Here is a 22,879-nt window from a genome sequence, read left to right as displayed (position 1 = left end):
ATAATATAATAATATACAATTATAATATAATATAATATAATATTATAATATAATATAATATAATATAATATAATAATACATACGAAAATAATTACGAAAATTGGAAAAATTGTTTCGATTCTTAATTACTCCTCACACTATTCCTGCACGGCTCGATACTGGATCGAAAGCTAATTTAAATACGGATTCCTAACGAGTTTAGAAACTAACGAACACGATCAACCAAGCCTAATAATAATAATAATCATCATCATCATCCTCGGACTACGAGGGATCGCCTAAGTAAGTAAGCCTAGCGATGACAGTGTGATGGCAAATGAACGGAAAGAATGCCGAGTACAACCGAGTAACACGGATACATTTAACAGTGTGATGACGGGAGGGAAATCATCCATTTCATTCCAAACACTTCCCGGCTTCTGAAGTCCTTCGTTGGCAAAAGTGAGAGCCCAAACCCATTGTATGGCTGCAGACCAAGACTTTATTGCACAAGGAAGGGGACTGCTAAGTCTGTACATTCAGTTCAAATATGGACGGGAGGAAGACAAAGGTGGATAACAGTACTCTCCTTCCCTTGCTTCCCCTTTTGACCTTGGTCCCGGAAAGAAGGGATGGGGAAATATGTGCAGGGTGCTTAGGAACGACCAAAGGAAGGAGGAAGCCCCATATATCCTGAGATACCTACGGGAAGATGGAGCAAACTCCGTTTTCTACCGGACTCCGAGGAAGGGCAAATAGGCTTCTCAACAGTGGGACGGACTACCTTCGAAGAGGGCGGGACTTCCTTCCTCGGCGTCCAAACAGGTTAGGACTAGATGGCCTTTGGAGTCCTTTCGGACGCGGACGGAATGGGGCAGCACCGCGAGAGGCGAGAGAAAGAGTAGGAAAAATAGTAATAATCATTCGTCCTCCTTCGTCCCGCAGAAGATGGAGAAACGAGGTCACAGTTTTTCCAAAACGATTCACAGTTACTTAGGTATCTGGGTCTGGGCAAAACCCAAATCAGTGCCATAACTTGGAGAGGAGGGAAGGAAGGAGACACGGGAGAGGAGGAGCGGCCAAGGCGTGTCCAACCTTCTCTTGACCTTCTCTCTCACTTCGAGGATGGTCTGCAGTTATTGCCTGAAGAATTGTGTTTTCCTCCCCGTTTCCGACCTTTGTGGAGGGGCTCCAAATGTCTTAAATCCAGTAGAAACAACAACACAACAACAACCCCACGTATCCAACCCACCCCAACCCTATCGACAGCTAAGAGGGGCCTACGGCTTCAAAGTGGCGCGCAAACGCAACCGGGGAAATGGGGCGGTTGTCCCATAAGGGGAGTGGAAAGGAAGTCCCATTTGGGCACAGAAGGAGGTCCCATTTGGGCACAGAAGAAGGTCCCATTTGGAGGTGGTGGAATGTCATATTTGGGCACAGAAGAAGGTCCCAATTGGGCACAGAGGACGGTTCCATTTGGGCACAGAAGAAGGTCCCATTTAGACACAGTGGGAGTTCCCATTTGGGCACAGAAGAAGGTCCCATTTGGACACAGTGGGAGTTCCCATTTGGGCACAGAAGAAGGTTCCATTTGGACATGATGGAATGTCCCACTTGGGCACAGAAGAAGGTCCCATTTGGGAACAGAATATGGTCCCATTTGGACATGGTGTAAAGTCCTATTTGGGCACAGAAAAAGTCCCATTTGGACATGGTGGAATGTCATATTTGGGCACAGAAGAAGGTCCCAATTGGGCACAGAGGACGGTTCCATTTGGGCACAAAGGAAGGTCCCATTTGGGCACAGAAAAGGTCCCATTTGGATACAAAAAAGGTCCCATTTGAACATGATGGAATGTCATATTTGGACACATAATAAGGTTCAAATATGACAGAAGACGGTTCTATTTCGGCATAAAGGAAGGTCCCATTTGGGCACAGAAAAGGTCCCATTTGAACATGGTAGAATGTCCTATTTGGGCACAGAAGAAGGTCCCATTTGGACACAAAAGGGGTTTCATTTGGACATGATGGGATGTCCTATTTGGGCACAGAAAAGGCTTCATTTGGACATGGTGGAATGTTCTATTTGGGCACAAAAAAGATCCCATTTGGACACAAAAATGTCCCATTTGGACACGGTGGAATGTCCTATTTGGGCACAGAAAAGGCTTCATTTGGATATGGTGGAATGCCCTATTTGGGTACAGAAAATATCCCATTTGGACACAAAAATGGTCCCATTTGGACATGGTGGAATGTCCTATTTGGGCACAGAAAAGGCTTCATTTGGACACAAAAAGGCCACATTTGAACATGGTGGAATGTCCTATTTGGGCACAGAAGGTCCCATTGAAGCACAGAAGCAGGTTCCATTTGGGCACAAAGCAAGGTCCAATTTGGGCACAAAGGAAGGTCCCATTTGGGCACAGAAAAGGTCCCATTTGAACACGGTGGAATGTCCTATTTGGGCACAGAAGAAGGTCCAATTTCGGCACAAAGGAAAGTCCCATTTGGGCACAGAAACGGTCCCATTTGAACATGGTGGAATGTCCTATTTGGGCACCGAAAAGGCTTCATTTGGACATGGTGGAATGTCCTATTTGGGCACCGAAAAGGCATCATTTGGACACAGTGGAATGTTCTATTTGGGCACAGGGGCAGGTTCCATTCGGACACAAAAAGGCCCCATTTTAACATGGTGGAATGTCTTATTTGAGCACAGAAGAAGGTTCCATTTGGGCACAAAGGAAGGTCCCATTTGGGCACAAAGGAAGGTCCCATTTGGGCACACAGGAAGGTCCCATTTGGGCACAGAAAAGGTCCTATTTGGACACAGTGGAATGTCCTATTTGGGCACAAAAAGGACCCATTTTGACACGGTAGAAGGTTTCATTTGGACACAGAAAGGGTCCCATTTGGACACAAAAAGGTCCAATTTGAACATGGTAGAATGTTCTATTTGGGCACAGAAGAAGGTCCCATTTGGGCACAGAAGCCGGTTCCAATTTGGGCACAAAGGAATGTCCCCTTTGGGCACAGAAAAAGTCCTATTTGGACATGGTGGAATGTCCTATTTGGGCACAGAATAAGGTTCCATTTGGGCACAGAAAAGGTCCCATTTTGACACGGTGGAAAGTCCCATTTGGGTACAAAGGAACGTCCTATTTGGACACAGAAAGGGTCCCATTTGGACACAGAAAGGGTCCCATTTGGACACAGAAAAGGTCCCATTTTGACACGGTGGAAAGTCCCATTTGGGCACAAAGGAAAGTCCCATTTGGACACAGAAAAGGTCCCATTTGGACACAGAAAGGGTCCCATTTGGACACAGAAAGGGTCCCATTTGGACACAGAAAAGGTCCCATTTTGACACGGTGGAAAGTCCCATTTGGGTACAAAGGAAGGTCCCATTTGGACACAGAAAAGGTCCCATTTGGATATGGTGTAATGTTCCACTTGGACACAGAAAAGGTCCCATTTGGGAACAAATGAAGATCCCATTTGGACACAGAAAAAAGGTCCCGTTTGGGAATTGAATGCCGTCTTGTCTATTGGAAAACCCCACCTTAACCTGGGAAGACCACCCTTTTTTTGGACCCAAATATCAGCCTCCTTTCCCCCAACCGCATCTCGAAATAAGGTGCTCCCCAGAAACACCAACGGCCGGCAAGTTTTGGGACGGGACAGGAATGGAAACCCGTTAACAGTCCAAAGTTTCTGTTGCTATCCACGTCGCCGATTCCCATGGCCACGGAAAGACACGGAAGAGGAAGAGGCCTCAAGGGCAGTGGGGTGGCGTTGGCGGGCCGCCCAGCATTTGGGTGACTTGGCTGAGCTGCGCCGCGGCCGTTTCGGAGGCCTCTTTGAGGCGCTGGGTGTTCTCCTGCAAGCTCTGCACTTCCGCCTGCAACGCCGCCTTCTCGGCTTTCTCCTGGAAGAGAGGAAAAACATCAAAATAATAATTTAACAGGGAATTCAAAAGGCCCTGCCCTGAACTACATTTCCTGAATCCTGCTCAGCATCAGAAAGTGGAATGGACTCCCCACCAGGGAGTGGAATGGTGAGTAGTGGGAATCTTCTAAGAGTAAGAAATGTAGTTTGGGAAAGCAAGGAGCCCTATGGAAGAGAATTCAAAAGGCCCTCCCTGAACTACATTTCTCAGAATCCGGCTCAGCCTCAGAAAGTGGAATGGACTCCCCACCAGGGAGTGGAATGGAGAGTAGTGGGAATCTTCTAGGAGTAAGAAATGTAGTTTGGGAAAGCAAGGAGCCCTATGGCAGAGAATTCCAAACGCCCTGCCCTGAACTACATTTCTCAGAATCCTGCTCAGCATCTGAAATTGGAATGGATTCTCACCAAGGAGTGGAATGGACTGCAATGGAGAGGAGTGGGAATCTTCTAGGAGTAAGAAATGTAGTTTGGGAAGGCAAGGAGCCCTATGGCAGAGAATTCAAAATGGCCTGCCCTGAACTACATTTCCCAGAATCCGGCTCAGCCTCAGAAAGTGGAATGGACTATCCACCAGGGAGTGGAATGGACTGCAATGGAGAGTAGTGGGAATCTTCTAGGAGTAAGAAATGTAGTTTGGGAAGGTGAGGAGCCCTATGGCAGAGAATTCAAAATGCCCTGCCCTGAACTACAGGCTCAGAAAGTGGAATGGACTCCCCACCAGGGAGTGGAATGGACTGCAATGGAGAGTAGTGGGAATCTTCTAGGAGTAAGAAATGTAGTTTGGGAAGGTGAGGAGCCCTATGGCAGAGAATTCAAAAGGCCCTGCCTTGAACTACATTTCTCAGAATGCTGCTCAGTATCAGAAAGTGGAACGGACTCCCCACCAGGGAGTGGAATGGACTGCAATGGAGAGTAGTGGGAATATTCTAGGAGTAGGAAATGTAGTTTGGGAAGGAGCCCGATGCCAGAGAATTCAAAAGGCCCTGCCCTGAACTACATTTCCCAGAATCCTGCTCAGCAACAAAAAGTGGAATGGACTCCCCACCAGAGAGTGGAATGGACTGCAATGGAGAGTAGTGGGAATCTTCTAAGACTAAGAAATGTAGTTTAGGAAGGCAAGGAGCCCTATGGCAGAGAATTCAAAAGGCCCTGCCCTGAACTACATTTCCCAGAATCCTGCTCAGCATCAGAAACCCTTACTGGCGATAGGGGAGAAATGTGTCACTCCTTGCAGCACCCGGCGTTCCAATAAATCCCCCAAAATCAGTACAGGTACGAGGGGCGTTCCTTAAAGACTTTCTAATTTTGCCTTTCATTTGCTACAAGGGTTGAATGAAAAGTAATGCCTCCACCTTTGTTACTCCTCAACAGATGGCAGTAGTGGTATGCAGTAGGTACTGGCTTGTTCGGCAGACTCTCCTCTACAGTTCCATTTTGGCGGGAAGCCTTGGCATTGAACAGTTGTGTTGTTAAAGTGTTAAGTATGGAACCCTGTGCAGACGGTCGGTCAATGCGACTTAAGCATCGTGCAGTCATTGAATTCTTGACAACAGAAGGTGTCACCTCAACATGGTTAAACTTACTTGCCCAACGACGCACAGTACTCACATCAACACAATCACCATAAACAGCTTGCATTCTTTGATGAATCTCTTTTGGGGTGACACCTTCTGCTGTCAAGAATTAAATGACTGCATGTTGTTTAAGTCACATTGACCGACTGTCTGCTCAGGGTTCCATACTTCGCACTTTAACAACAAAACTGTTCAATGCTAAGGCTTCCCACCACAATGGAACTGTAGAGGAGAGTCTACTGAACAAGCCAGTACCTGCCACATACGTTGCTTAAGTCACATTGACCGACCGTCTGCGCAGGGTTCCATACTTCGCACTTTAACAACACAACCGTTCAATGCGAAGGCTTCCCACCAAAATGGAACTGTAGAGGAGGGTCTACTGAACAAGCCAGTACCTGCTGCATACGTGGCTTAAGTTGCATTGACGAATCGTCTGCACAGGGTTCCATACTTCGTACTTTAAAAACACAACCGTTCAATGCGAAGGCTTCCCGCCAAAATGGAACTGTAGAGGAGGGTCTACTGAACAAGCCAGTACCAGCTGCATACGTTTCTTAAGTCGCATTGACCGACTGTCTGTGCAGGGTTCCATACTTCGCACTTTAACAACACAACCGTTCAATGCTAAGGCTTCCCGCCAAAATGGAACTGTAGAGGAGAGTCTACTGAACAAGCCAGTACCTGCCGCATACCCGTACTGCCACCTGTTGAGGAGTTACGAAGGTGGAGGCATTACTTTTCATTCAACCCTCGTACTAAACTGACGATAGCCATTTCCTTCCACAAAGCTGGACCGATTCCCAATTCCAATTGATTAAGGCCATTGCGGAGACCCCTCTTTCGGTTCAGAAACAAAACTCCCAACGAGACGAATATAAAACAGTTACTTGCCGGAAACAATTTGGCAACCAAACCACCCAATTACACCATCAGCCAAAATGACTACAACCCACCCACTCGCTGAAGTCACCACCAGGCGAGGCCTTTTATATAAGACTTAGAAAAGCTTGGGAGTAAAATAGAAAAACAGCAAGGCAACGTATAAAAAACATGCCTGGTTTCTGGACCCTTTCCCTTTGTCTTGATGCAGTTTGGATCAGTTGTTGGAGTTCAGCCTGTGACTGTGTTTCAGAATCAGGGTGTCAATGAGGTTCAAGACGGCAGAAATGTATCCGATTGTCTCCTGATTATGTGGAAAAGCGAATAGTGGTTGAGAGAACTGTGAGACGCTGGTTGTGGAAACAGAGTGTCGACTTCTTCTGCGACGGATTCAAAAAACATGTTCATCGTTGGCAGAAATGTATCCGATTGTCTGGTGATTATGTGGGAAAGCGAATTGTGGTTGTTCATCGTAGGCAGAAATGTATCCAACTGTCTGGTAATTATGTGGAAAAGTGAATAGTGGTTGAGAGAACTGTGAGATGCTGGTTGTGGAAACAGAGTGTCGGCTTCTTCTGCGACAGCTTCGGAAAACTTGTTCAGCGTTGGCAGAAATGTATCCAATTGTCTGGTGATTATGTGAAAAGCGAATAATGGTTGTTCATTGTTGGCAGAAATGTATCCAATTGTCTGGTAATTATGTGGAAAAGTGAATAGTGGTTGAGAGAACTGTGAGATGCTGGTTGTGGAAACAGTGTTGGCTTCTTCTGCGACAGCTTCGGAAAACTTGTTCAGCGTTGGCAGAAATGTATCCAACTGTCTGGTAATTATGTGGAAAAGTGAATAGTGGTTGAGAGAACTGTGAGACGCTGGTTGAGGAAACAGAGTGTCGACTTCTTCTGCGACGGCTTCAGAAAACTTGTTCATCGTTGGCAGAAATGTATCCAATTGTCTGGTGATTATGTGGGAAAGCGAATAGTGGTTGAGAGAACTGTGAGATGCTGGTTGTGGAAACAGAGTGTCAACTTCTTCTGCGACGGCTTCAGAAAACTTGTTCATCATTGGCAGAAATGTTTCCAATTGTCTGGTGATTAAGTGAATAGTGGTTGAGAGAACTGTGAGACGCTGGTTGCGGAAACAGAGTTTCGACTTCTTTCGTGACGGCTTCAGAAAACTTGTTCATCATTGGCAGAAATGTATCCAATTGTCTGGTAATTATGTGGAAAAGTGAATAGTGGTTGAGAAAACTGTTAGATGCTGATTGTGGAAACAGAGTGTCGACTTCTTCTGCGACGGCTTCAGAAAACTTGTTCATTGTTGGCAGAAATGTATCCAATTGTCTGGTGATTATGTGGGAAAGTGAATAGTGGTTGAGAGAATTGTGAGACGCTGGTTGAGGAAACAGAGTGTCGGCTTCTTCTGCGACGGCTTCAGAAAACTTGTTCATTGTTGGCAGAAATGTATCCAATTGTCTGGTGATTATGTGGGAAAGTGAATAGTGGTTGAGAAAACTGTGAGACGCTGGTTGAGGAAACAGAGTGTCGACTTCTTCTGCGACGGCTTCAGAAAACTTGTTCATCGTTGGCAGAAATGTATCCAATTGTCTGGTGATTATGTGGGAAAGTGAATAGTGGTTGAGAAAACTGTTAGATGCTGATTGTGGAAACAGAGTGTCGACTTCTTCTGCGACGGCTTCAGAAAACTTGTTCATCGTTGGCAGAAATGTATCCAATTGTCTGGTGATTATGTGGGAAAGTGAATAGTGGTTGAGAGAATTGTGAGACGCTGGTTGAGGAAACAGAGTGTCGGCTTCTTCTGCGACGGCTTCAGAAAACTTGTTCATCGTTGGCAGAAATGTATCCGATTGTCTGGTGATTATGTGGGAAAGTGAATAGCGGTTGAGAGAACTGTGAGATGCTGGTTGTGGAAACAGAGTGTCGGCTTCTTCTGCGACGGCTTCAGAAAACTCGTTTATCGTTGGCAGAAATGTATCCGATTGTCTGGTGATTATGTGGAAAAGCAAATAGTGGTTGCTCATCGTTGGCAGAAATGTATCCAATTGTCTGGTGATTATGTGGAAAAGCGAATAGTGGTTGAGAGAACTGTGAGATGTTGGTTGCGGAAACAGAGTGTCAACTTCTTCTGCGACGGCTTCAGAAAACTTATTCATCGTTGGCAGAAATGTATCCAATTGTCTGGTGATTATGTGGAAAAGTGAATAGTGGTTGAGAGAACTGTGAGACGCTGGTTGAGGAAACAGAGTGTCGACTTCTTCTGCGACGGCTTCAGAAAACTTGTTCATCGTTGGCAGAAATGTATCCAATTGTCTGGTGATTATGTGGGAAAGCGAATAGTGGTTGAGAGAACTGTGAGATGCTGGTTGTGGAAACAGAGTGTCAACTTCTTCTGCGACGGCTTCAGAAAACTTGTTCATCATTGGCAGAAATGTTTCCAATTGTCTGGTGATTAAGTGAATAGTGGTTGAGAGAACTGTGAGACGCTGGTTGCGGAAACAGAGTTTCGACTTCTTTCGTGACGGCTTCAGAAAACTTGTTCATCATTGGCAGAAATGTATCCAATTGTCTGGTAATTATGTGGAAAAGTGAATAGTGGTTGAGAAAACTGTTAGATGCTGATTGTGGAAACAGAGTGTCGACTTCTTCTGCGACGGCTTCAGAAAACTTGTTCATTGTTGGCAGAAATGTATCCAATTGTCTGGTGATTATACGGAAAAGTGAATGCAGTGGGAAAGTGAATAGTGGTTGTTCATCGTTGACAGAAATATATCCAATTGTCTGGTGATTACGTGGGAAAGCGAATAGTGGTCGTTAAAGAGCACATTCTAAGGATCGGAAGATCTGTGCAAGATGGTTACCCAGGATGAGAGAACTGTGAGATCCTGGTTGCAGAAACAGAGTGTCGACTTCTTCAGCAACAGCTTCAGAAAAAATGTTCATCGTTGGCAGAAATGTACCCAATTGTCTGGTGATTATGTGGGAAAGCAAATAGTGGGAGTTAAAGAGCACATTCTAAGGATCAGAAGATCTGTGCACGACGGGTACCCAGGATGAGAGAACTGTGAGATCCTGGTTGCAGAAACAGAGTGTCGACTTCTTCCATGACGGCTTCAGAAAACTTGGCAGAAATGTATCCAATTGCTGGTGATTATGTGGGAACGCAAATAGTGGTCGTTAAAGAGCACATTCTAGGGATTGGAAGATCTGTGCACGACGGGTACCCAGGATGAGAGAACTGTGAGACACTGGTTACGGAAACAGAGTGTCGACTTCTTCCGTGACGGCTTCAGAAAACTTGGCAGAAATGTATCCAATTGTCTGGTGATTATGTGGGAACGCAAATAGTGGTCGTTAAAGAGCACATTCTAGGGATTGGAAGATCTGTGCAAGATGGTTACCCAGGATGAGAGAACTGTGAGATCCTGGTTGCGGAAACAGAGTGTCGACTTCTTCAGCAACAGCTTCAGAAAAATTGTTCATCATTGGCAGAAATGTATCCAATTGTCTAGTGATTATGTGGGAAAGCGAATAGTGGGAGTTAAAGAGCACATTCTAAGGATCGGAAGATCTGTGCACGATGGGTACCCAGAACAGTAAGTAACGACCACACAGTTCAACAGGAAACAACACTTTCAAACCAGGAATAGAATATTTTTCACATCTCACCCTCTGAAGATCTTCCTGCAGTTTCTTGAGCGTCGACTCCAAATGCAAGACCTTTTCCGCCAAGCTGAGAGCGTCTTGGGAGCTGGAAGATGGCGGGACGAAGCAAAAAATGAGGAAACGGGGACAGATAATGCAACAGAACAAAAGAAATATAATGCAACAATGCTCCTCCCACCCCCCACTGGAACTCCCAGCATCCTCTATGATTTGGGGAGCGATTCCTCCAAACAGGAAAGCACACACAGATACACAACCGGCATACGGACAAAGCAGCGCCTTACTCCTCGTTGGGTTGCTGTTGAGTTGTGCTTCTCTGGACCGCAGCGCATAAGGATTCCCGGTTCTCCGGTATATGCTGCCCTGGGATTGGAAAATACGGCGTAAATCCAAAGGTCTGACAAAGAAAACATCGCGATCATATAGACTTGGAAGGGAGTCCCTTCATCGTACAATATTAGCCCAGGAAGGGACCCCCAAAGGCCATCAAGTCTGACCTGCTGCCCTGTAAGGAATACAGCTTGTATTCAGAGCAGAGACCCCCGTTCCCCCATGATAATCGCAATTTGAGGAGTGAATTTCCCTCCTGAGGGGTCTATGTCTCTCACTTCCTCTCGTCTCATCCCCGTTCTTAACTAGGAGTCATGCAGAAGTCGGGTGTCTGTAACTTGGGGACTGCCTGTACATATATAAACAATAATAACATAGTAATACTCATAATATAATAATATAAGATTCCTCTCACTTCCTGTTGTCTCACCCGTTTTTAACTATGATTTGCCTTTAAGTCAGATGTTTGTAACTCGAGGACTATATATATGTGTGTGTGTTAATATATACATACATATATATGTGTATATAACACACACACACACACATATATATATATACACACACTAATAATATATAATATAATAGTAATATAAAAACTCTAATACTAATAAAATATAATAAATTAGTAATATAATACGAATATATAATATAATAATAAATTAGTAATATAATAATACTAATAATATATAATAAAATAATATAAAAGTAATATAACACTAATACCAATAATATATAATAGGAATATAATAATATTATACATAATATAATAATAAATTAGTAGAATAATAACACTAATCCTAATAATATATAATATAAAAATATATCAATATAATAATATAATAATACTAGTAATATATAATAACATTAATCCTAATAATATATAATAATATAATATAATAGGAATAATATAATAATACTAGTAATACTAGTAATATATAATAACACTAATCCTAATAATATATAATAATATAATATAATAGGAATATAATAACACTAATACAATATAATATAATAGTAATGTGATAATACTAATGATATATAATATAATAATATACCAATATAGTAATATAATATATATATATATATACACATATATAATATAATATAATATAATATAATATAATATAATATAATAGTAATGTGATAATACTAATGATATATAATATAATAATATAGCAATATAGTAATATAATAATTATAATATATATATATAAATATATATACATATATAATATAATATAGTAATGTGATAATACTAATGATATATAATATAATAATATAATATAATAACACTAATACATAATATAATAATAAATTAATAGTATTAGTAGTATAATAACACTAATCCTAATAATATATAATATAAAAGTAATATAATAATAATATAGTAATATAATAATACCAATCCTAATAACATATAATATAATAATATAGCAATATAATAATATAATAATACTAGTAATATATAATAATGTTAATACAAATAATATATAATAATATAATATAATAGGAATATAATAACACTAACACTAATAATATAATAATATAGCAATATAGTAATATAATAATCCTAATAATATATAATAATAATATAATATAATAGCAATATATTAACACTAATCCTAATAATATATAATATAAAAGCAATATAATAATAATATAGTAATATAGTAATACCAATCCTAATAATATACAATATAATAATATAATAAAATAGTAATGTGATAATACTAATTATAATAATATATAATATAACAATATAGCAATATAATAATATAATAATACTAGTAATATATAATAATGCTAATACGAATAATATATAATAATATAATAGGAATATAATAACATTAACACTAATAATATAATATAATAAAATAGTAATATGATAATACTAATATTAATAATATATTATATAATAATATATAATAATAATAATACTAATAATATATAATAATAATAATATTATAATAGGAATACAATAACACTAATACTAATTATATTATATTATTATTATATATTAGTATTATTATATTACTATATTGCTTTATTATTATATTATATAATATAGCAATATAGTAATATAATAATACTAATATAATATAATTGCAATATAATAACTAATACTAACAATATATAATATAATAATATAATAAAATATAATATAGCAATATAATAACGCTAATACTAATATTTATTTATCGTGTCAAGGGCAACCAAGATTACTAGGAATATAATAACACTAACACTAATAATAAAATATAATAAAATAGTAACGTGATAATACTAATACTAATAATATAATAATAGAATAGAATAGTAATATCATGATACTAAGGTGCTCTTACTGCCTATTACAGGGAAAACCAGCTGACCCCTAATCCATCCAAAACACAGACATGTGCCTTTCACCTTAAGAACAGACAAGCATCCCGAGCTCTGAGGATTATGACCTGGGAAGGAATCCCACGGGAGCATTGCAGCGCACCCAAGTACCTGGGAGTCACTCTGGACCGTGCTCTGACCTACAAGAAGCACTGCCTGAACATCAAGCAAAAAGTGGGTGCTAGAAACAATATCATACGAAAGCTGACTGGCACAACCTGGGGATCACAACCAGACACAGTGAAGACATCTGCCCTTGCGCTGTGCTACTCTGCTGCTGAGTACGCATGCCCAGTGTGGAACACATCTCACCACGCTAAAACAGTGGATGTGGCTCTTAATGAGACATGCCGCATTATCACGGGGTGTCTGCGCCCTACACCACTGGAGAAGTTACACTGCTTAGCCGGTATTGCACCACCTGACATCCGCCGGGAAGTGGCAGCCAATAGTGAAAGGACCAAGGCAGAGACATCTCCAGCTCATCCCTTGTTTGGGTATCAGCCAGCACGTCAACGACTTAAATCAAGACATAGTTTTTTTAAATCTACAGAGACACTCGCTGGAACACCTCAGCAAGCGAGAGTCCAAAAGTGGCAGGCTCAAACCCAGAACCTCAATCCATGGGTGATACCAGATACCCTGGGCACACAGAAGACTGGGCGACTTGGAAGGCGCTGAACAGACTGCTCTCTGGCACCACGAGATGCAGAGCCAACCTTCAGAAATGGGGCCACACAGTGGAGTCCACGTCATGTGAGTGCGGAGAAGAGCAAACCACTGACCACCTGCTGCAATGCACCCTGAGCCCTGCCACGTGCACAAGGGAGGACCTTCTTGCGGCAACACCAGAGGCACTCCAAGGGGACAGAGACTGGTCAAAGGACATTTAATCAACTACCAGACTCACAAGTTTTGTATTCTGTCTGTTTGTTTGCCTTGTTCTGTTAGAAGTGTAATGTAATGGACTGGTTGCTCTGACACGACAAATAAATAAATGATACTAATACTAATAATATATAAGATTTCCCTCCCTTCCTATTGTTTCACCCCTGTTCTTAACTTGGAGTTGTCTGCAAGTCGGATGACTGCAACTTGGGGACTGCCTGCACAATGACACAATACAACAACATCCCATATATAAAACTAGCTGTACCCGCCACGCGTTGCTGTGGCCAACCTTCCCCCATCTCCCCTTCTTTCCCTCCTTCCTTCACTCCCTCTTTCCTTCCTTCCTTCCTGCCTTTCCTTCTCTCCTTCCTTCCTTCTCTATCGCTTTCCTTCCTTCCCCCTTTTTCTTTCTCTTCTGCTGTCTCTCTTTTCTTCCTTCTCTCTTTCCTTCTTTCCTTCCCTCCCTCTTTCTCTACATCTTATCCCCTTCTTTCGCTCCCTCTTTTCTTCCTTTTTCTCTTCTGCTGTCTCTCTTTCCTTCCTTCTCTCTTTCCTTCTTTCCTTCCCTCCCTCTTTCTCTACATCTTATCCCCTTCTTTCGCTCCCTCTTTTCTTCCTTTTTCTCTTCTGCTGTCTCTCTTTCCTTCCTTCTCTCTTTCCTTCTTTCCTTCCCTCCCTCTTTCTCTACATCTTATCCCCTTCCTTCGCTCCTTCTTTCCTTCCTTCTTTCTCTTTTTTCTTTCCTTCTCTCTTTCCTTCCTTCGCTAACTTTCCTTCCTCCCCCTTTTTCTTTCCCTCCCTCTTTCTCTCCTTTCTTCCTTTTCTACCTCATTCTTTCCTTCCTTTCTTCCTTCTCCCTTTCCTTCTTTCTTTCCCTCCCTCTTTCTCTCCTTTCTTCCTTTTCTACCTCATTCCTTCCTTTTCCCTTTCCTTCTTTCTTTCCTTCCCTCTTTCTCTCCTTTCTTCCTTTTCTACCTCATTCCTTCCTTCCTTCCTTCTCCCTTTCCTTCTTTCTTTCCCTCCTTCTTTCTCTCCTTTCTTCCTTTTCTATCTCATTCCTTCCTTCCTTCCCCCTTTCCTTCTTTCTTTCCCTCCCTCTTTCTCTCCTTTCTTCCTTTTCTACCTCATTCCTTCCTTCCTTCCTTCCTTCCTTCCTTCTCCCTTTCCTTCTTTCTTTGCCTCCCTCTTTCTCTCCTTTCTTCCTTTTCTACCTCATTCCTTCCTTTCTTCCTTCTCCCTTTCCTTCTTTCTTTCCCTCCCTCTTTCTCGCCTTTCTTCCTTTTCTACCTCATTCCTTCCTTCCTTTGGTGGAGGGGGAGGGGGAGGAGGGAAGGATGGCGTATGGGCGGGTAGGGGCGGGGCGGCGAAGGGAGGGGCGTGGCTCCCACGGAGGGGGCGTGGTCCAGCCATGTGCACGCGCCGGGCGGCGCGTGCCGGGACGCCTCTGCGCATGTTCTGTTTGTTTCTGTGATTGTGAGTTTGTTGTCATGTTGTTTGGAATTGTGATGAGTGTTGTGCATACCTTGTGGTTTGAGGAATGTGTACGGCAAGTTTGGTGATTTTTCGTCCAGGGGTTTTCGCGTTTTGCGGCCCCTAACGACGCCCTTTTGCATTTTATATATATAGATGGCAAAGGGGCCGAGATGGATCCCGGGACCAAAACACAACCGATGGGTGTCACCCACCTTCCCTCGAAAGAGCCTCGAGGATGCTGTTGCAAGCGGAGGCCAAGTTGGCGATGGATTCCCACTCGTCTTCCGGCGATTCCCCGGCTTCGGAAAGGACTGAAGGAGAGAAGAGGAGAGGGTCTCACCAAAGGGAAACGTGGACTGTCTACAGACGTCAACACTGACACTGAAGTTCAAGGAGGCCAGGAAGGTCTTACTTTTGGTGATGGAGTTGCGCAGGGAAAGGGTCCGCGGCAGGAATTTATCGCTTTCGCTGGTCTCCAAAGGGAGGGGGGGCTTCTCCCCGAGGGTCAAGGGACCTTTGACCTCTTGACCCGTGACCGAACCTTTCTTGTCGATGACCGGGTCCTGGAAGAAAGGCATTTGGTCTCTGAATGTACTTAAGTGTGAATGGAAGATTGTAAGGACACATGTAGGCTTTGGAAAGGGAGGCCAATGCTTGGGGAGGGGGTGATAGCCCTTAAATCAGCACATAGATGATTTAATATGTGTGTATGGTATTTATTTACTCAAATCTAGTGCTCACTCTCCACAAAAGTCAACATTGACACTGAAATTCAACACCGCCTGAGCTCTGCGAGTGCAGCATTTTTCCGAATGAAGCACAGAGTGTTCAAGGACTGGGACATCCTTGTTTATAAAGCTATTGTGCTCCCCACCCTGCTCTACGCCTACGAGACATGGACTGTCTACAGACGTCAACACTGACTGAGCTCTGCGAGTGAAGCATTTTTCCGAAAGAAGCAGAGAGTGTTTGAGGACCGGGACATTCGTAGGGAGATCAAAGTGCTTGTTTATAAAGCTATTGTCGTCCCTACCCTGCTATACGCCTGCGAAACGTGGACTGTCTACAGACGTCAACACTGACACTGAAGTTCAACACCATCTGAGCTCTGCGAGTGCAGCATTTTTCCGAACGAACCAGAGAGTGTTTGAGGACCAGGACATCCGTAGGGAGACCAAGGTGCTTGTTTATAAAGCTATTGTCCTCCCAACTCTGTTATACACCTGCGAGACATGGACAGTCTATAGATGTCAATTTTGACACTGAAATACAACACCGCCTGAGCTCTGCGAGTGCAGCATTTCTCCAAATGAAGCAGAGAGTGTTTGAGGACCGGGACATCCATAAGGATACCAAGGTGCTTGTTTATAAAGCTATTGTCCTCCCAACCCTGCTATACGCCTGCGAGACTTGGACTGTCTACAGACGTCAACATTGACACTGAAATACAACACCACCTGAGCTCTGCGAGTGCAGCATTTTTCCGAACAAAGCAGAGAGTGTTTGAGGCCCGGGACATTCGTAGGGAGACCAAGGTGCTTGTTTATAAAGCCTTTGTCCTCCCAACCCTGCTATACTCCTGTGAAACGTGGACTGTCTACAGACGTCAACACTGACACTGAAGTTCAACACCATCTGAGCTCTGCGAGTGCAGCATTTTTCCGAACGAACCAGAGAGTGTTTGAGGACCAGGACATCCGTAGGGAGACCAAGGTGCTTGATTATAAAGGTATTGTACTCCCAACTCTGTTATACACCTGCGAGACATGGACAGTCTACAGATGTCAACTGACACTGAAATACAACACCGCCTGAGCTCTGCGAGTGCAGCATTTCTCCAAATGAAGCAGAAAGTGTTTGAGGACCGGGACATCCATAAAGAGACTAAGGTGCTTGTATATAAAGCTATTGTCCTCCCAACCCTGCTATACACCTGCGAGATGTGGACTGTCTACAGACGTCAACACTGACACTGAAGTTCAACACCGCCTGAGCTCTGTGAGTGCAGTGTTTTTCCGAATGAAACAGAGAGTGTTTGAGGACCAGGACATCCGTAGGTATACCAAGGTGCTTGTATATAAAGCTATTGTCCTCCCAACCCTGCTATACACCTGCGAGATGTGGACTGTCTACAGACGTCAACACTGACACTGAAATTCAACACCGCTTGAGCTCTGAGAGTGCAGCATTCTTCTGAATGAAGCAGAGAATGTCTGAGGACCAGGATATTCTTAGGGAGACCGAGGGGCTTGTTTATAAGGCTATTGTCCTCCCAACCCTGCTCTACGCCTGCGAAACGTGGACTGTCTACAGACGTCACATGCAACTCCTGAAACGATTCCATCAGCACTGCCCGCGAAAAATCCCACAAATCTCTTGGGAAGACAAGCAGACAAATGTCAGCGTGCTGGAAGAAGCAAAGACCACCAGCATTGAAGTGATGGTCCTCACTGCGGGAGAAGATGCAGATCAAGAATATGGGCTCGACAGTCACCTACAGACCCACTGACAGGACACTACACTTGGTTCAGATGCACTTTTGGTGACCATTTCTGTTGCATTGAACACTACAGAGAACTTACGGTGTCATGGTCCGGAGGAACCTTGGACGTGGCGGCTAAGATCAGATCTGGAGGAGGATTGGGGACGACGGGAACATCCTGAGACGGCATCCTGGAGGGAACAAAGCGGAGGAAACTCAGGGTGTGAGTGGATGAACTGGATCAATCTGTATAGTGTCCGTCCATCCGTCCGTCCATCCATCTATCAGATTGAGTGTCTATCTATCCATCTATCTATCTATCTATCTATCTATCTATCTATCCATCCATCCATCCATCCATCCATCCATCTATCTATCAGTTCTAGTTTCTGTGTATCTGTTTATCTATACATTTATCCATCTATCTGTTCTAATGTCTATCTAGCTACTTTTCTATCCATCCATCAGTTCTAGTATCTATCTATCTCTTGATCAATCAATCAGTCTATTTATCAGTTCTAGTGTTTGTTTGTCTATCCATCCATCAGTTCTAGTATATCTATCTATCTATCTATCTATCTATCTATCTATCTATCTATCTATCTATCGAACTATCTATCAGTTCTAGTGTCTATCTATCTGTCCGTCTGTCCATCCATCCTTCTATCAGTTCTAATATCTATCTATTGATTGATCAATCTATTTATCAGTACTAGTATCTGTCTGTCTGTCTATCTATCTATCTATCTATCTATCTATCTATCTATCTATCTATCAGTTCTAGTGTCTGTCTAACTGTCTGTTTATCCATCCATCCATCCATCCACCAATCCATCTAATATCTATCTACCAACTGATCAATCGATCTATCAGTTATAGTGTCTGACTGTTTATCTATGTATCTATGTATGTATGTATCTATCCATCCATCCATCCATCCATCCATCCATCCATCCATCCATCCATCTATCTATCAGTTCTAGTATCTATCTACCAACTGATCAATCGATCTATCAGTTCTAGTGTCTGACTGTTTATCTATGTATCTATCTATCTATCTATCTATCTATCTATCTATCTATCCATCCATCTATCAGTTCTAGTATCTATCTACCAACTGATCAATCAATCTATCAGTTCTAGTGTCTGTCTATTTATCTATGAATCTATCCATCCATCCATCCATCTATCAGTTCAAGTATCTATCTACCAACTGATCAATCGATCTATCAGTTCTAGTGTCTGTCTGTTTATCTATGTATGTATGTATGTATGTATGTATGTATGTATCTATCTATCTATCTATCTATCCATCCATCCATCCATCCATCCATCCATCTATCAGTTCAAGTATCTATCTACCAACTGATCAATTGATCTATCAGTTCTAGTGTCTGTCTGTTTATCCATCCATCCATCCATCCATCTATCAGTTCTAGTATCTATGTACCAACTGATCAATCGATCTATCAGTTCTAGTGTCTGTTTATCTATGTATCTATGTATGTATCTATCTATCTATCCATCCATCCATCCATCCATCCATCTATCAGTTCTCGTATCTATGTACCAACTGATCAATCGATCTATCAGTTCTAGTGTCTGTCTGTTTATCTATGAATCTATCCATCCATCCATCTATCAGTTCTAGTATCTATGTACCAACTGATCAATCGATCTATCAGTTCTAGTGCCTGTCTGTCTATCCATCCATCTATCCATCCGTTCTATTATCTATGTATCTATATATCTATGTATCTATGTATCTATCTATCTTTCTTTCTATTGATCAATCGATCTATCTATCTATCGGTTCTAGTATCTATCTATCTATCCATCCATCCATCCATTAATCTATCAGTTCTAGTATCTACCTATTGATCAATCAATCTATTTATCAGTTCTAGTGTCTGTCTGTTTAGCTATCTATCCATCTGTCAGTTCTACTATCTATCTAACTATTGATCAATCGCTCTATCAGTTCTAATGCCTGTCTGTCTGTCTATCCATCCATCTATCAGTTCTATTATCTAGACACTCTTCTCCTATTGCAGCATCGGAGAATCGCATTGGCCTTTTTTGCTGCCGCATCACACTCTTGGCTCACGTTCAGGTTGTGTCCTTACGGGTCGGGGGGTCCGGGCGTGCGAAGGAATTCGGTCCTCTCTTCCGCCAGGCTGTGCGGAGGCCCGTCTTGCAAGGAGAGCGAATGGAGGAGCTGGAGGGTGGCCGGCTTGAACCCGGCTTCGCTGCCCGGCTTGGTCAGCTCGGCGTCTCCGGATGGAGGCTCGCTCCTCCTTTTCTCTTGCAAGGACTTTTGGTAGAGCTCCGAGAAGCTTCTGTACGGAAGACAGAACAGAGGACGACGGCATTGCTAAAACAGAGTTTTCCGATGGCTATATTAAATGGGTTGTTGTGGGGTTTTCGAGCTGTATGGCCATGTTCCAGCAGCATGCTCTCCTAACGTTTTGCCTCGTGTTTTGTTCCAGTAGGGCTTTGGAAGGGGTCCTTCCCAATTCATATTAGGCAAAGCACCGAAATTATCCGAATACCGAATCAATCTCTGGAATTCCACAACACACACCCCCATACACACACACACAAATATGTATACACACACACACATACTTTTGCAGGACTTCTGGACCCCTGATCCCCATGAAACTGGAGAGATACTACAACAACTACTAAAACTAATAACAACAACAACAACAACAACAACATGACAATAATAACAACAACAGTAGCGCGACTGCTCACCTCCTGGGTGTCCTGTGAAACTGGAAAGCCAATAACAACAACAACAACAACAACAATGACAACAACAATAAAACGACAACACTGCTCACCTCCTGGGTTTCCAGTGAAACCAGAGAGCCAACAACAACAACAGCAACAGCAACAACAGTGAAACCGGAGAGCCAATAACAATAACGACGACGACAACAACAACAATGACAACAACAATAAAACTACAGCACTGCTCACCTCCTGGGTTTCCAGTGAAACCAGAGAGCCAACAACAACAACAGCAACAGCAACAACAACACTGCAACAACGTGACTGCTCACCTCCTGGGTTTCTCATGAAACCGGAGAGCCAACAACAACAACAGCAACAGCAACAACAACACTGCAACAACGTGACTGCTCACCTCCTGGGTTTCTCATGAAACCGGAGAGCCAACAACAACAACAGCAACAGCAACAACAACACTGCAACAACGTGACTGCTCACCTCCTGGGTTTCTCATGAAACCGGAGAACCAGCAACAACAACAGCAACAACAACATGACTGCTCACCTCCTGGGTTTCCCGTGAAACTGGAAAGCCAATAACAATGACGACGACAACAATGACAACAACAATAAAACTACAACACTGCTCACCTCCTGGGTTTCTCGTGAAACCGGAGATCCAACAACAACACTGCAACAACGTGACTGCTCACCTCCTGGGTTTCTCACGAAACCGGAGAACCAGCAACAACAGCAACAACAACATGACTGCTCACCTCCTGGGTTTCCCATGAAACTGGAGAGCCACAAACAACAACAACAACAGAACTACAATAATGTGACTGCTCACCTACTGGGTTTCCCATGAAACCAGTGAGCCAACAGCAACAGCAACACGACTGATCACCTCCTGGGTTTCCCGTGAAACTGGGCAGCCAATAACAACAACAACAACAACAACAACAACAACACAACTGCTCACCTCCTGGGTTTCCCATGAAACCAGAGAGCCAATAACAATGACTAGAACAACAACAACAACAAGAGTAACAACAATATTACAACAACATCACTGCTCACCTCCTGGGTTTCCCGTGAAACTGGAGAGCCGCAAAAAACAACAACAACATTACAACAACATCACTGCTCACCTCCTGAGTTTCTCATGAAACCAGAGAGCCAACAACAACAAGAGCAACGCAACTGCTCACATCCTGGGTTTCCTGTGAAACCGGAGAGCCAATAGTAATAATAATAATAATAACAACAACTACTACTACAACAACACCTACAACAACAACAAGAGTAATGCCACTGCTCACCTCCTGGGTTTCCTATGAAACCGGAGAGCCAACAACAACAGCAACGCAACTGCTCACATCCTGGGTTTCCTGTGAAACCGGAGAGCCAATAATAATAATAATAATAACAACAACAACATGACTGCTCATCTCCTGTGTTTCCTGTGAAATCAGAGAACCAATAATAATAATAATAATAATAATAATAATAACAATAACAACAACAACAACAACAGCAATGTGACTGCTCACCACCTGTGTTTCCTGTGAAACTGGAGAGCCAATAATAACAACAACAACAACAACAACAACAACAAAAACAACGTGACTACTCACTTCTTGTGTTTCCTGTGAAACCGGATAACAACAACAACAGCAACACAACTGCTCACCTCTTGGGTTTTCCATGAAATCAGTGAGCCAACAACAACAACAACGTGACTGCTCACCTCCTGTGTTTCTTGTGAAACCGGAGAACCAACAACAACAACAACAACAACAACACGCCTGCTCACCTCCTGGGTTTCCCATGAAACCATAGAGCCAAAAACAACAACAACAACAACACGCTTGCTCACCTCCTGGGTTTCCCATGAAACCAGAGAGCCAATAACAACAACAGCAACATGACTACTCACCTCTTGGGTTTTCCCATGAAATCGGAGAGCCAGTAACACATACAACACAAACAACAATATTACAACAACGTCACTGCTCACCTCCTGGGATTGTCATGAAACCGGAGAGCCAACAACAACAACAACAACAACAGCAACATGACTACTCCATGTCTTGGGTTCCCATGAAATCGGAGAGCCAGTAACAAATACAACAACAACAACAATATTACAACAACGTCACTGCTCACCTCCTGGGTTTGTCATGAAACCAGAGAGCCAACAACAACAACAACAACAACAACAACAACATGACTACTCATCTCTTGGGTTTTCCCATGAAATTGGAGAGCCAGTAACACATATAACAAAAACAACAATATTACAACAACGTCACTGCTCACCTCCTGGGTTTGTCATGAAAGTGGAGAGCCAACAACAACAACAACAACAGTAACAATAACAGCGGCAGCAGTAGCACCAGAACTGCTCACCTCCTGGTTTCCTGTGAAACTGGAGACCCAACAACAACAACAACAACAACAACAACAATAACAACAGAAACAGAACTGCTCACCTCCTGGGTTTGTCAT

At 42.8% G+C, this 22,879-nt stretch overlaps 1 protein-coding gene across 2 annotated transcripts in view; it reads right to left on the bottom strand.

Moving 5' to 3' along the window:
- Positions 1 to 458: 458 nt before the first annotated feature.
- Positions 459 to 22,879, bottom strand: part of SIPA1 (signal-induced proliferation-associated 1) — a 54,397-nt gene continuing 31,976 nt past the window's right edge. Inside the window, exons 9-16 of one of the 2 annotated variants that reach the window (XR_010910399.1) lie at positions 19,757 to 19,969; positions 17,731 to 17,821; positions 15,561 to 15,711; positions 15,361 to 15,459; positions 10,354 to 10,432; positions 10,073 to 10,154; positions 2,849 to 3,913; positions 459 to 2,804 (exon numbers count right to left, since the gene is read on the bottom strand). Coding sequence is in view for 1 of the 2 variants with exons in the window: in XM_060758328.2 (XP_060614311.2) it covers positions 3,761 to 3,913; positions 10,073 to 10,154; positions 10,354 to 10,432; positions 15,361 to 15,459; positions 15,561 to 15,711; positions 17,731 to 17,821; positions 19,757 to 19,969 (868 nt within the window). In the remaining variant the exon portion in view is untranslated. Of the gene's footprint in view, positions 3,914 to 10,072; positions 10,155 to 10,353; positions 10,433 to 15,360; positions 15,460 to 15,560; positions 15,712 to 17,730; positions 17,822 to 19,756; positions 19,970 to 22,879 lie in introns of both variants that reach the window. The other variant, XM_060758328.2, reaches the window with a different exon arrangement.

Source organism: Anolis sagrei, chromosome 12, assembly GCF_037176765.1.
Source record: "Anolis sagrei isolate rAnoSag1 chromosome 12, rAnoSag1.mat, whole genome shotgun sequence".
NCBI lineage: Eukaryota > Metazoa > Chordata > Lepidosauria > Squamata > Dactyloidae > Anolis > Anolis sagrei.
Note: the sequence above shows the minus strand (reverse complement) of the source record. Positions and strands in the feature narration are given on the sequence as shown.